The sequence below is a fragment of the Amblyomma mixtum genome, chromosome 3, assembly GCF_055824585.1.
Source record: "Amblyomma mixtum isolate Tamu chromosome 3, ASM5582458v1, whole genome shotgun sequence".
NCBI classification, from domain to species: Eukaryota; Metazoa; Arthropoda; class Arachnida; order Ixodida; family Ixodidae; genus Amblyomma; species Amblyomma mixtum.
In genome coordinates, this window is record NC_143014.1 from 217,284,206 (window position 1) to 217,299,149 (window position 14,944).

Genomic DNA, 14,944 nt, shown 5'->3' on the forward strand with positions numbered 1-14,944 from the left:
AAAATACAGGTATCGCCGCCACAGGCCAAACTCGCAAGTACAAGCGGGATGACATCATAGGACAAAACAGTGTTGCTAGAAACTGGTATCTGTCGGCACGTATCCTGGTTTTTTCCTTATATTTGCTGCGCTGTTAGTGAATAAAGTTAGATGAAGTTTAGCGCTAGTCCTGTGTGGTCCTCTCTTGTGTTCGTCTTGATTGCGCTACTGTTCCTTTTTCTTAGAACCAATAGTTCCAGCGACACTGGGACACGAGAAACTACGAATCACTGAGGCGCAGCCAATGCCGTGGCAGCCGCGATCTGCTCCGGCGGCGCGTATCGCGGAGGCCACGTCAATGCATGCGCAAATCTCCTTGACGTCGCCAGATGGCGCCACGTACGCGGTAGCTACGCGAGGGCCTGCAGCATCGGGACCAATCAGCGCCTGCTCACCTGCGGTAGCCGGGCTCCAGGTATTCCGCTAACGGTAACAAGGTACACGGTATGCTAAAGGTGTCTATTTGCGAGAACTTCGTTGACGACTTCGAGAACGGGATCCATCGTAACGCTGGCAAAACGCCGGTGCAAACGTAAACGAAGCGACGGTAGCGACGGCCGCAATAGCCGATAGATATGCCTTCAACGTGCGGCCGGCGATAGCTTTCTTTTCGGCTGCTGCTAGGCCGCACTAACTTTAGGCCGCACTGCTGGCCGTCAGAAATCACGGAGTCTGCGTTACGTCATGTGCGCGTCATGTTTTACGTCACTTAGTCCTGTGTCGTCATAAGAGAATCCCAAGTTTGAATCAGAGCGGCGGGAAAAACTTTTTTAACTTCGAATCCAAATTTCTTAGAAATAAATGCATCTTTCGCTGCCGGCCAAGTGGCAACAAAGCCATGAAATGCTGAACTATCGGATTTTGCTTTAAAAAAAATATCAATAGAGCTCTCCTCACTGTCCCTTTAAGAAATTCCTCGCACGCTTCTGTGCTCCTGTCCCGCGATGTTCAAGTATTTCCTTTCATTTGATTAGCGATGCTATTATACTTAAAAGTTATTCGCATCCACTGTTAACCTGCATCCTGCAGGAATTATCAATTTCTTGCGACTTTTATGCTTCTGGCGCCGCTTTTCTGCAACTTTGGCACTTTTTTGGTAGGGTGGCTTCGACAACACATTGGCTACTTTTTGGCTACTTTCGAAATTTTTGTGGCTCTTTTTCGAGTTTAGGACCTGGCAACCGTAGTAGGAAAGAGCGCGCGCGCGCCCAGACCAGCTTTGACACGACGTAACTGTAACGGCGTCGTGCATATACAATTGCTGTTTTCAAAATCCTTGCAGGTTAGTGGCGCGACACAGACGACAGAAGGAACGAATTCAGTGGGGCACAGCGCTTGTGTGCGGTGTAATTCTTTTCTTCTGTCGTCTGTCTCTTTTTGTGCTGTAACCACAGTAACCTCCCTAGTATAAACATGCACTAGATAGCCTGCAAAAATATTCTTGCGATAAAAAATAGGCTTTCATTTTCTAGCGCTGTGTCTTTAGCCGCGCAAAAAACGTGGTCTTCTCAAAACCTTCTGCCTCCTGTTGCTCTGCACAAGAGTCACTTTATCTCGGTGTGGTACAGTCGTCAGCACGCTTAAGCAGGTATACGGTTCTAGAGACAATGTTTGCGCTGGAGCGAAGCAGCATAGACACACAGTTTGTCCTGGCAATTGCACTGCATCAGTAATAGATGAGCTGAGTTAAGATTTCAGATTGTTTCGCAGCATACCGCTCAAACGCTGTAGACAGGCGTGCAGGCGTCTGTACTAGGTCTTGTCACGGCGTTCTTGACAACAAAGTTGGCAGTCTGTTCTTCACACGTTTATGCCCGCAGTGCCTCGCTGTTTTCCTTTTCGCTATTGTTGGCAATTTTCTCCAAAACAGAAATTTATTAAGGTGGTTCGTTTACATGGCGTACACGCAGCATCTGACTGCAGAGCGAGCCCTCGGACGCCATCTTGTCGCGTATCCACTTCGTACAACCAAGTGACGGCTGGATGTCTTCTCAACGCTGCAAGGTTCGTTTTGCATTGCGAGCATGTTCAAACGTGCATGCACTTCATCTTTCGCCTGATAAAAACGTGTGGCCTACATTGAAAGAACAGAGCTTTAATGACTATAGAAGCTGTTGAAATGAATAAGTGGTCTTCGTACCTAACGGAGGCAGTAGACTGAATTAGCTGCTTCTGAACCAGGTGGTACATTTTAGAACTGTAACGTCAGGTAATGGGACAGAAATACAAGGAAGTCCATGGGCAGACTTGACTCCTTTGCTTTCCTCTAGTGTTCTGCCCCATTATCTCAAGCTCTTGATTGCTGTAGCGGAACTCCTGTTTACAAATTTTTCATGAATTTGTGACGTAGCTACACCACGATGGAGAAAGCCTTGTGAACAAATATCTCTTGGTACTCTCGTACCGGCCACGAAGCTTCTGTGTGATGCAATTGGAGAGCTTTGTCCATGGCCTACAATGGCTTCACCATGCTGCTTCATTGATTGGGGGTACAGCATGCTATTAGAAGAGAGTTTGGTGTGCTCACACACTCGTGCCTATAAGCATGGGCCAGTGAGCTTACTTTTTTGCTGCCGCGTGTAACAGATGCGAGTGCACAGCACAGAACATGTGCCTATATTACTGCATTTTTCTCTGCGGAAAAAACAAGTGCTACATAAACTGTGCTACATAATTTTATTCCACTGTTTGGTTAACTTGGCAAACTAACCCTTTCCAGAACCATGTTTTTTTATAGCAGGGTGGTGCAGCTTCATTCAATATTCAAAGCACAGTGCAACCAGGAGGCACAATGAAACCGGATGTTGACAAAACTCCCTCCGTTCTGTGAAAAAACTTGGCAATAACACTGAGTGCTGTGGTTGGTTTTGCTTCTGTTCTTGAGTTTGTTTTCTAATTTATTACTTTCTGTATATGAGATCGGTGTTCTGCTGCTGTTGGCCTTTCGTCTTCTGCTTTCTTTTTGTGTGTTTTCTAATTTATTACTTTCTGTCTATGAGATCGGTGTTCTGCTGCTGTTGACCTTTTGTCTTCTGCTCTCTTTTTGTGCTTGGAATGCTGATGTGATATATATATATACGTTTGGATGCTTGGATTGTTGCTAATAAAGCAGTTTGGTAGCCAGTGCCTATGTAACCTTCATGTTTTTTTGCCACCACCATTGTCTGGTTGCACTGTGGTTTGAGCAACTCTTTGTGGCACTCCTTGCACTGTAATCTCTTTACACATGAGAAGCCAACCAGGTATTGATTGTTGTTTGTTTCATTTGTCTCCAGGCTGAGGATGCTGAGCTGTCAAATGTTGAAGAGAGACCGCCTGACATTTCTTCTGGAGAACCTGGAGTTTTGGAATGCGTTAAGGACGACTTAACAGTTGGTGAGCCACGTTCCACTATGTGAGCTTTCTTGCAGCTCACCTGAACTCATTGATTGCTGTGTAGGTTTGGTACTATCCGTTTTTAGAAATTTAGTACCATGAAAGTAGTGGGCAGAAGATGGAGGACATTTACGCGCACGCTTGTCCATTTTGGTCCATATTGGTGCAAGAAGTATTTCAGTCAGGATGGAGGTATCTGTTGTGTGGGCAGTAGCTCTGTCAGAGCGCCAGTGACAGCTGTCGTCTGTGAATGGGGGGTGCTGCATAGCAGCATGCACTTGAACTGAGCCTTTAATGTTGGGCAGATTTAAATCCAACCCCAGTCATGCAATTTTCCATGGGAAAGCCATGTTGACCGTCATTTTTTTGACGATGAAAAGATTTCTTTATGATTGCCGTGGCAAAAGCGAAAGCAGCATTGATGTTCGTGTAGGACCGCATTGAAGACCAAGCAGTATGTGTGCTCCAATGGCCTGTGCTGGGGGAGGTGGTAGGTTAGCACCTAAAAGGCACTATTTGTGGTCTAAACTATGCACTTCAAGCAAAAATTAGAAACAGCAAATTAGTGCTAGGTTTGGAGAACATGCATTGGTTTTTATTTATAAACAAAAAATTATACTTAATACGCAAAATGCAAAAAGTTACTATCACTTCATGAAGAAGAAGGGTCAGTCTCGCTGCGTGTGGGTTCTTGACTCATGTGAACTGATGACCAGCACACAAAACAATAGCTGCATTTGATTCAGCTGTGGTTCTCTACAGCACCTGCACTGGTTCATGGTGCACTGCACCAAAGCCCTCGATTCACAGCATCCTCTGCACTACCATCCACGATTCATTTGGGTGCAGCCGTGGTGCCGCTGTGGTGCAAAGAACTAGGACACCAGTCACCAAAGAGGTGCATAAAAGTTGTGCACATGCAGACGGCTTGCAGCAGACGATGCTAACATGCTCGTATATATTGAAGGCGAATTGTGGGAGGTCTTCGCCGTTGTCAATGGGTCTGATGTCATTTTGCGAGAAAATGGCACTGAAATCTGCGTGACAGCAGGTAGCTTTCTGCATTTTGTGTTATAGCTGCCATGTTGCGACAGGCCATCCATGTGCGTGCGAGTTCACAATTTTTTTTTTATTAGGTGACGCAAAATGGTTTGTGGGCTATTGGCAAACTACGGTCAGGGCGAATCCGAGCATGTTTTGTCGGCGTCGATGCCTTTGCCTGCTGCACTAAGCATGCAGGTAGATGCTGCTGGTTCGCTGCTGCCAGGTTCTGATGCTGCTACGGGGACATCGGGGCTTGCGCTAAGCAGCGAGGAAGTCGTCTAGTGCTGCCCAAGGACTGCAGGTCTTTTTTTAATCACTGCTTATCACGAGATAAATGATCGAGGCGATTTCTCGACGGTGATTTGTGGGCAGCCTCCCCTAGGCGTGAAAAAATATGCAAGGGCCTTGAAGCACTGTGAAAGTTCTTACGTCTCTCTAGAGAGTCTGCAGAGCCTCGTGAATTCGAAATTGAAGTAGTTTGCAGCCACGCTTTTATAGTACTCCAGAATTTGACTGCGGTCAATCCAAACAGTGAGTTCCGGCAAAAGACAGCATGGAGTTGGTTTTGTCATATTTACGGATGGAAGAGTAGAACTACTCCACAACAATGGTTGATCATGGCCAACTTTATGGCTGACTCAAGTCTTGTTAGGTACAAAAGCGACCGCACACAAAAAATGCACGTGAGAACTGAACACCTCGGCGAGCAGATGACAAGGCCTGCCTGCACGCGCTCAATTGAAAATTGTCGCACCTATGAGGTGTGGCGCTGCTGACACGCTGCACCTGCACCACGGAACTGGTTCTGTGCCGTGCTTGCAGCAACGGCAATTTTTCAGGATTGGTGCCGTGAACCAGCTCTGAATCGAATGCAGCTAATATGTTCATCAGCATGTAACTGCAGTCCATCAGTCTTCCTTGAATAGCAGCTGCAGGCATCTCGGGTTTTTCTGGGCAAATTGCACGATGACACGAGTGATAGTAATCCTCTTGCTTTATTACACACTCTCGATGCACACTCATCATACAAAGGCCATCCAGCCTGTCATTTGTCATTAATGAGCGTAACCAGGTTTTCACTCTCATTGTACTGAAGGAGCGTTCGACAGTGCAAGTGGTAACTGGCAAGGCCAGAGCCACCTCAATGGCTTTTGCAACAGAGGGGAAGAATGCCTTGGCCTCAAGCAGTAGTTCTTATGTTCTTGTCGTGTCCGGTCGCTGTGTTGAATGCAGCGAAAGACGCACACGGTACTTTAAGACTTCGTTTATTTAGAGCCGATGAGGGTGCGACCAGCGTCGACCGAGGCAGGAGCCGAACTGGCCGCCCGAAGAAAGGGGGGAGCGGAGAAGCGTCCACGGGAGGGAGTGGCTTCCCAGAACAGGAGGAGGGTGCGGGGGCGCACCGTGGGGGGGCATCCGGTGACAGCGTGCGACGAGGGGCAACTGTCGTGGTCGTTAGGCGAGGGGCAACTGTCGTGGTCGTTAGGAGGAGGATGCGAGTGGTCGTTAGGGGCGCACACACACAAAAGCAATAAGGGGACACAACACTTCCTTCCCCCTTAGAAAGTTGCCTGGTATCGTGCAGGGGGTCGGCGCTCACGCGTGGAGGCGCGCTGGCTTTGTGCGCTCGGGGGAGAAACACTTGTAGGCTGGCTGTTGTTCGCTGTGTCTCCTAGGTCTGTCCTGGGCGAAGTCTCTTCTTCCGGGAAGAGGTGCCAGGCTATGTGGGAAAATGGTGCACGTGTTCTCTCCGCTGGCGGACAGCTCTCAGACGGCGTCGTAAATCTACGCAGCTGGTTGAGATGTCGGCGTGCTACTGTGCCATGTATGTTGACGAGCCAAGAGCGCAGGCCTATGCGTCTGACAATTGTAGCTTCCTCCCAGCGTGGCTTTTTCAGAAACTGTCGGGCGAGGACGCGCTGCCCCTCATTAAGCGTGCCGCAGCGCGGAATTGCTTTTTCTTCCCGGAACGTCTCTGCCTTTGGCTCGGGGAGGATGGCTGTGAGCTGGGTTCGCATTTCACGCTCGAACATCATTTTCGAGGGGGTCTCGCCTGTTGTGCTCTGAACCGTCGTGTGCTGCTTGAAGAGAAAGCGCGCAAGGCGGCGCTGCAGCGAGCCTGTCTGATCTCTTTCAAGGGCGCGTTTTAGCTCGGCTACGTAGCGCTCGGCTTGTCCGTTTGTCGCTGGGTGGTAGGGGGCCGATGTAACTGATGAGATCCCGTTGTCGCGATAAAACTTGAGGATCTCCGCAGACACAAACGGTGTTCCGTTGTCCGACACTACCTTGCGCGGCAGGCCGAACGTTGCAAATAGTGATCGGAGGTTGTCAATGACTGCTGCCGAAGTCGTCTGTCCCATTTGCCTTATCTCAAGCCACTTTGTGTAGGCATCTACGACCACAAGGAAAGTGCAGCCCTCAATTGGTCCTGCAAAATCAATGTGCAGTGTGTGCCATGGTGTGTCTGGCTTTTCCCATTCTGGGACAGGAGCTTTCGGCGGGGCGCTCCGGCTGCTCTGGCAAGGCTTGCATTCTCGCACCACTGTTTCGATGTCGTTGTCAATGCCAGGCCACCACATGTAGCTTCTGGCACACTTTTTCATTGCAACGATGCCCCGATGTCCGGCGTGGATGAGAGACATAGCTTGTGCGCGTAGTTCTCTCGGCATCACAACTCGGGACCCAAATATGATGCAGCCGCGATGGGTGCTCAACTCTGTAGCTCGCCTGCGGTAAGCGTCGAAGTTGTCCCCTTTGAGTTTATGCACGTTGCCTTGTTGAACAGCTGTGTAAACTAGCCGGAGAGCTGCGCACTTCTGCGTAGATGCTGCAACTGTGCCTGCTGTAAGCGGAGGTTCTGGCAGTGCTTCGAACATCAGAACGTCTCCTGGTGGAAATGGTTCGTCAACAGTTGCGTCTAGTGGCAGACGGCTTAGCGCATCGGCGTTTTGATGTTTACTCCCATTGCGGTAGACCAGAGCGTAGTCGTACGCTGAGAGTTTGATGGAATGCTGCGTCGGCTCGATGACACCTTGCTGCTCCAGTTTGTCCAACTCTTTTTCAACTGAATCTCGGAGAGCAAACGGCACCGGCCTGGCCTTCAGAAATTTGGGTTGCGCGTTGTCCAACAACTCCAGTGTGACCGGGGGCCCTTCGTTTCCTGGAATCTCTTCCGAGAATACTCTTTCGTATTTCTCTTGCAGTTGCTCAACCATGTTCTGGCTCGGCGTCTGGTGTATGCCGCATATCATCACGCCTAGTGGAGAAAACCAGTTTCTCCCTAGAAGGCTTGATCCTGTGCCCTTCACAACAAGCAGAGGTAGCGTATGGGTCTGGCCGTTGTAGTTAACCTGCACGTTGGCAGAGCCCAATAGTGGCAGATTCTGTCCTGACCACGTTCGCAGGTGCGTGTCGTCTTGTTGCAGGGCGGGTGCGTCAGATGGCCATGAAGTTCGGAACGTGTCCTCACTGATCAGAGTACAGGCTGCGCCGGAGTCCACCTCGAACTTAATCAGCTGGTGATGTACGCTTACTTCTGTAAAAATCTTCGGTCGCGTGCCGAGATTCATGGTGTTCAGGTCGTACAACACAGATGGTGTTGCTGATGTTGTTCCATGGAGATCAGATAGCGGCGTATTCTCTGAGGCGTTGACGCTGTGATTAGGCTGGGAAGGTGACTTTATCTTGGCAAGTCTCCGTTTCGTAATGCATGCTCTTTCGATATGCCCTCGCTTGTGGCAAAAATTACACGTGGCTGACTGGAATCGACATCCCTGGGGGTTGTGTTGGTCGTCACACCGCCAGCAGCGTTGTGCCTTTTTGACCGATTTTACAACAACAGAAGGCTTGCGCACCTAGTTGCTTGTCTGGTGTACCGGCTCGGTGTTCCGGCGAATCCCTCTCTGCTGGTGACCGGCGCTCTCCGCTCGAACGGCGATGTCGTAAGCTTTGCTGAATGTGAGGTCCTTCTCAGCGAACAGGCGCTGCTGCAGTGACTCGTCACTCAGTCCGCACACAAATCTGTCGCGTAACATCACGTCCAAGGGAAGCATGGTGGTGTTAGCAGAAGAAGCTGCGTCTCCCTCCTGCCCGGTAGCTGTTGTCGACAGCGTTCCAAAATTGCAGTCGGCAGCGAGCTTCTTGAGCGCGGCTACGTAGGCGCTCACAGTTTCTCCTCCCAGTTGATCTTGTCGTTGGAAGCGAGCCCGGCTGTAGACCTCGGATGGCCTTGGGTCGTAGTGCTTTTGCAGCGCTTTTACGATGTCGTCGTAAGACACTGCCGCTGGTGTGCTTGGCTGAATAAGGGCGCAGACAGTATCGTAGGTCTGCTCCCCGCACAGCGTCAGCAGGTTGGCCCTCTTCAAGGCTGGGTCTGTGATGTTGTTAGCTTCAAAGTAGAACTGAAGGCGTCCAACCCACGATGACCACGATGAGCCGTTGAATTCTGGTATCTGATTGGGAAACCCTCGCGTAGCCATGGCTTGTCAATAGCGTTGCGTAGCGCGGGTCGAATCCACTTTCTCGTCGCCACTGTCGTGTCCGGTCGCTGTGTTGAATGCAGCGAAAGACGCACACGGTACTTTAAGACTTCGTTTATTTAGAGCCGATGAGGGTGCGACCAGCGTCGACCGAGGCAGGAGCCGAACTGGCCGCCCGAAGAAAGGGGGGAGCGGAGAAGCGTCCACGGGAGGGAGTGGCTTCCCAGAACAGGAGGAGGGTGCGGGGGCGCACCGTGGGGGGGCATCCGGCGACAGCGTGCGACGAGGGGCAACTGTCGTGGTCGTTAGGCGAGGGGCAACTGTCGTGGTCGTTAGGAGGAGGATGCGAGTGGTCGTTAGGGGCGCACACACACAAAAGCAATAAGGGGACACAACAGTTCTTTCTGACGAGTCCCCAGTTTTGCTTCTCCACATCTCGTACCATGAGATACCCTCTTCCTTGAAGTCTTCAATACAGTAATAGCCTTGGAGTTCTCCAGTGAAAGCAACAAACTCAACACGGCTCAAATACTTCTTCTTTGCTGGACGCGGCTGAAGAAGTTTGAAGCTCTTCACATTGCTTTCAGAAAAGCAGCGATCCAAAGAGACAGTGGGAGAGTCAAGTAGGGCACATACTATATTGCCACGCGATGTATGCCTCCGGCAACTAAATCCCGTAATTGTCTTGGTGGGCCTGACGAGAGTCTTGTCTTGGTACAGATATCAACACATTTCTGCGATAAAAGAACCGATAAAAGATAGATAAAAGAACAGAATTATTTAAATTGATATTCATCTGCCACTCCTGGTACTACTGGGACACTGCTGTTAATGTATTGTTTAAAATTATGTAGTCATCAGTAGAGTTAATTTCCTGGTGTAGTACGTAGTCTTCTGTAAAAAGTTTAATATTGTGTGAAACACGAGCTGGTAGGTCATTTATAAATATTAGGAATAATAATGAGGCTAGGACACTTCCTTGGGGTACTCCCATTGTTAGTTGTTGCTGATTTCTCATTGTTCATTTCAACAAATTGTATGCTGTTGTGTCGGCTTGGCCACTACGTATGCCATGCCAGAGCACGTTGGGGCACGCCGGGACGGTGGCCTGAAGAGAGAGACACGGATGCAGACATGGACCAACGATGAGAGCCCCTTTTATTCAGAGCGTGGCGCCTTAAATAGACTCAGCGCTGCTAATACAGCGCCCCCTTATGCGAGTAATCTTTGGTCTTGAAACTGAAACCACTATATAACATCATCCCCCTCTTTTTGAAAAAAATTATGGAAGCAGCAACCTTACACATTTGTTAACACAATCCATCTAATAATGATACACATTCCTTTGACATTGTAATTGCCAACTCTCTCCCCCCTTGTGGAACAAAAAGCACAAAACAGAGCACTTGGTAAAACAAAAAAAAAATGAACATGTGGCAACACAGTGGACTGCCAGCTGACAAACATGTCTGAACACCAGTCTAGGTGTGGAACATGAAAATGCAATTAATATGAACACATGAGAAATATGAACATATGACACATAAAAATAGAACATAATCCTTTAGGCGGTGCGGTTTCTGGCGCCGCCTTTTTGACCGCTGAGGCAACTGCGGTGCATGAAGGTGCGTACCCTCTAATGGTGCCATGTTGCCAGCAATGCCTCAAAGTTGCTTTTATGCTTTGCTGCTCAGCTAAGCACCCACCAGGCAAAACTGGGGGCGGAGATAGCGGCTTGGCATCTGAGCTTCCCAGCTCACTGAAGTGCTCCTCAGACGACTTTGAAGACGAAGAACAAGATTCAAACGAGTCAGGAGATTCAGTGGCGCGCCCCTCGATGGGGCGCCTGACAATGGCTCTTGCTCCGCATACAGTTTGGCACAAACAGTCATTTAACATAGATTTATGCGGAAAGTTTCTCACCAAAATCTTCAGGGGGGGGGGGGGGGGAATAAGAAAATGTCACAGCACTGAGGGGAAAAAAAAAGGTAAATAAATTATGTAATGAAAAAAAAAGCGGGTGCAGCAAACAATAAAAACCGTACATGCCAACGCAAAATACTTAGTACAAAGATGGAAATGTACACAATTCTGAACATATTTATTGCAAGTTTAGCAACAACATAATAGCGACATCATAATTGCAACACACAATTGCAAGATTCAAAATGATGATGCACTCCCAAAAAAATACAAACTCCGAACGGAAACATGGAAGATTAATTGAATTCCAAGTATTTTCCAGCAGCAGAGCTCTAAGCGTGTTCTTGGAGACATTAGCACTCAGATCTGTTAATTTTTGTATTTTATTCAGAAGGTTAGCTGTTTGATATTCAATTAGTTGTCGTCCATAATTCGTTCTTATTTTAGGTGGCCGTAAAATTTCCCTACGGAGTGTGTATGCAGGAGCTGCATTGGAGTTTTGTACACTGTACAGCTTCGCCTTCTTTATGTACTGAAGCAATTCGAAATAATAAATATGATTGGCCTTTAACATTTTTTTATTTCAGGAAAAGCCATTTTGTATGCAGTAATTCCAGTCAGCCGTGATATTGCTCAAATATTTTTAACACTTTTTTTTGCAGGCTAATTAATCTTGTGTAATGATGGCTTGTAGTGGTACCCCAGACTAAAGCACAGTAGGAAAGCTTGGAATAAAAGAGTGAGTAATAAAGAACAGTTCGTAACCATTGAGGAATGAGTGCACAAATCTTAACGAGGCAGCCAATTGTTTTACTAAGGTCAGCTATGAGGCTGTTCACATGAGAATTCCATGATAAGCTTTCCTCAAACCACACACCTAAAAATTTTTGGGCATTGACCTGAGCTATTCCTTTGCCATCAAACAAAATTTCTATGGCAGATTTCCTAGGCTTGTTTAGCAGTACAAACCATATGTATTTCGTTTTCTCAATGTTAGCATAATTTATTTTTGAGCATAATTTAAGAAGATAGTTGAAGATCAGTTATGTCAGTGGAGGAGCGAGGTTGTCGACTATGTAAAAGCCTTGCTGGAGATACGAACCCATGCAGCTTTGCCCGCATGGGTTCGTATCCCATCCTCGTCGCCAAGCACGTTGGAGCACGCCGGGACGGCTGCCTGACGAGAGAGAGACACGGGCGCAGACGTGGACCGACGTTGAGAGCTTCTTTTATTCAGAGTGCGCTGCCTTAAATAGACTCAGCGCTGCTAATACAGCACCCCCTGAGGCGAGTAATCTTTGGTCTCGAAACTGAAATCATGATATAACTCATTCGATTACTAAGATAGTCTTTAATCCAGTTTTGAGTAGAGCCAGTTCCTAGAATTAGTCAAGTTTTGCAATAAGTTTAGTATGTGAGACGCGATCAAATGCTTTCGAGAAGTTTAAAAATATAAGGTCAATTTGTTTCTGTTTATTTATTTATTTATTTATTTATTTATACAGAATACCCCTAACGGCCCTCGAGAGGGTATTACATAGGGGGGGGGGGGGCACAGGCAATTTAACAGAATAAAACAAAACCACAAATATAAAACAAACAACAAAAGCACAAATAAGACACTTTGGATGACATAAGTAAGCAAAAGAATCAATCAAAAACATAAGTAACATAAGTAAGCTAAAGAATCAAAAGAATGGCAGCGCGGCAAAGAACGAAGATTACTGCAGTATTAAAATTATACAAACAGAACACTAGTACAATGAATCTTTTTAGTAACAAACCCTGCAAAAAAAAAAAAAAAGAAGCCATGAACAAATAAAATAACAATGTATGCGAAGAGTTAAGCCGTAGTTATTGAAGATACAAGTTTAAAATATTTATCAGGATCAGTGGTGGTTGCGATATGAGAAGGCAGAGTGTTCCAGTCAGATATTGTGCGTGGTAAGAATGAATGCGCATAGATAAATGTTCTGCACGTGAAACGTCTAACTTTAAAGGGATGATCGCGGCGGTCAAAAATCGAAGGAGGCAAAGAAAAAAAGTCGTTATGAAGTGATGGATGATGATAAAGTTTATGAAAAAGTGATAGTCGTGCAATTTTACGGCGGTGACATAAATCCTGGAGACCTGCGCGTTTCTTTAAGGCTGTGATGCTGGTCTTACGTGAATAATCGGAGTAAATAAAACGAACGGCGCGGTTCTGCAATGATTCAATGTTATTTATTAGGTAAGATTGGTAAGGGTCCCAAATAGCCGAGGCATATTCAATTTTAGGTCGAATTAGAGTGGTATAGGCATGAGCATGGAGGTGAGGAGGAGCATGCTTTAGGTTATGTTTTAAGAGACCTAATGACCGATTAGCAGATGCAAGCATAAGGTTAATATGGTGGTTCCATGCTAAGTCGGAATGAAGGTGAAGTCCTAAGTACTTATACGTGGTGACTAGCTCGAGTGAGCTATTATTTAAGGAGTATGCTGTTTGAATTCGAGACATTCGGTTAGTAAAAGACATCAATTTAGTTTTTGAATGATTAATTTAGTTTTTGAATGATTATCAGTGCTTGTGAATATGTAGTGTCATTTCAGTTAGTTGAGTAATAGCATAAAGGCCCTTATGTGAGCTGTAGTGACAAGGCGTTAAAATGTTATTTACCTGTAGATAAACGTACTGTGCTAGTTAGTGATATAGGTTTAAAGTTGAAAGGGTCAGATTTATTTTCAGATTTTTGTATTGGTGTTATTTTGGAGGTTCTAACCAGTATTATCTTGGAGGTTCTAACTGCCAAAATAACCAGTTCTAACTGGTATTGCTATAAATGGGTTTGACTGTATATGTGACACCAATAAAATTCGGTCAACATACAAATGCATAATCGGTTCCCACGATGGCTGACAAAAATACGGTATGTTCCGTTTTTGATGACTGCCCTCAGTACTTGCAGCTGAAGGCAATCTGAGAGCGGAGCATGGCAAGCATAAACAAAAGAACCGGTTCTAAAGAGCCAGTGAATGTTTTAACTAGAACCACCTCAAACTTGCTGCCATCTCCGACGATCATGAACCTGCATTTGACTAAAAAAGATGCCCTTATATAGCACACTGCCAAGTTTTCAAAACGAGAAGCACGATAAAAAGTGTCCAGGTAAAGTGCAGGGCAAACGTCAGGTTACATCAGCACTGAATGAGCTAAGGGAAGTGGAAGGAGAGAGACACCTCAGAAACCAAATCCTGTGCTTAAACAAACTGTCGATAGGTACAAGGAAGAGCTCGGACAGCTTAAAGAAGACATTTTTGAGTCCAAACTCTCCTACCTACAGCAGAAAGCAGCAGAGAACCAGCCTTGCTCCTTATTTCTGCTCTATTCTATGAAAAAATACCAATGTGCTTTGAAGATATGACTTGCTGCGGTATTGTTCTAAAATACCTGTCCACAAGAGCTCACGAGCGTGCACGGGTTGAAGCCCTTTTGAAACTAGAGGGCAGAAAGACACTTTTGTTGTGGAAGCAACACTACACTAGGTGTGAGCGATTTCGCAGAGCCCCAGAGAGCCCCAACTGCGCATGTGCGAGGAGCGAGTGTGAGACAGTCACTGCGTAATTTCCTTTCCTCAAATACAATTTTCATTTTATTGATTACGGCCCCTCTTTCTCTTTCTTCTTTCACTCCTAATTCCTGTATTCCTGTACGGTGTGGTTCAGGTGTCCACCGAAATGACAGAGAATTACTGCGCCATTTCCTTCGGAAACTCGGAAAAGAGAAACTGAAACTATGTGGGCACACAATTTTTGACCGTCGAGGCCCCCCGAATGTCATCATTCCTACCATTGCCTGACATAAGAGATGTGTGGGCAACTCTCTGATTTAGTATTTTGGAATGATGTTTGGTATTAGCACCATCACTTGCAATGTCACTCAGAGATGCTGCCTGTGGTTGGGAGCATGTCCAAATTAGCAAGTGTCCAACGCCTTACATGAATGTTGGCCGGGACCACTTCGGCACTCCCAGTTATCAAATTAACGTCAAGTTATTGAGGTTTCACTGTAATGTCTTTCGTACAGCCTCTTGAGACATCTGCCTTCG

General features: G+C 46.8%; 1 protein-coding gene across 2 annotated transcripts in view; it reads left to right on the top strand.

Moving 5' to 3' along the window:
* Window positions 1-1,216: 1,216 nt before the first annotated feature.
* The window catches only part of LOC149353684 (uncharacterized), a 32,695-nt gene continuing 18,967 nt past the window's right edge, over window positions 1,217-14,944 (top strand). The window contains exons 1-3 of one of the 2 annotated variants that reach the window (XM_089582726.1): window positions 1,217-1,321; window positions 1,950-2,043; window positions 3,315-3,414. In XM_089582726.1, coding sequence (XP_089438852.1) covers window positions 2,023-2,043; window positions 3,315-3,414 — 121 coding nt within the window. In that variant the 5' untranslated portion in view covers window positions 1,217-1,321; window positions 1,950-2,022. Of the gene's footprint in view, window positions 1,322-1,404; window positions 1,628-1,949; window positions 2,044-3,314; window positions 3,415-14,944 lie in introns of those variants that run through there. The other variant, XM_089582727.1, reaches the window with a different exon arrangement.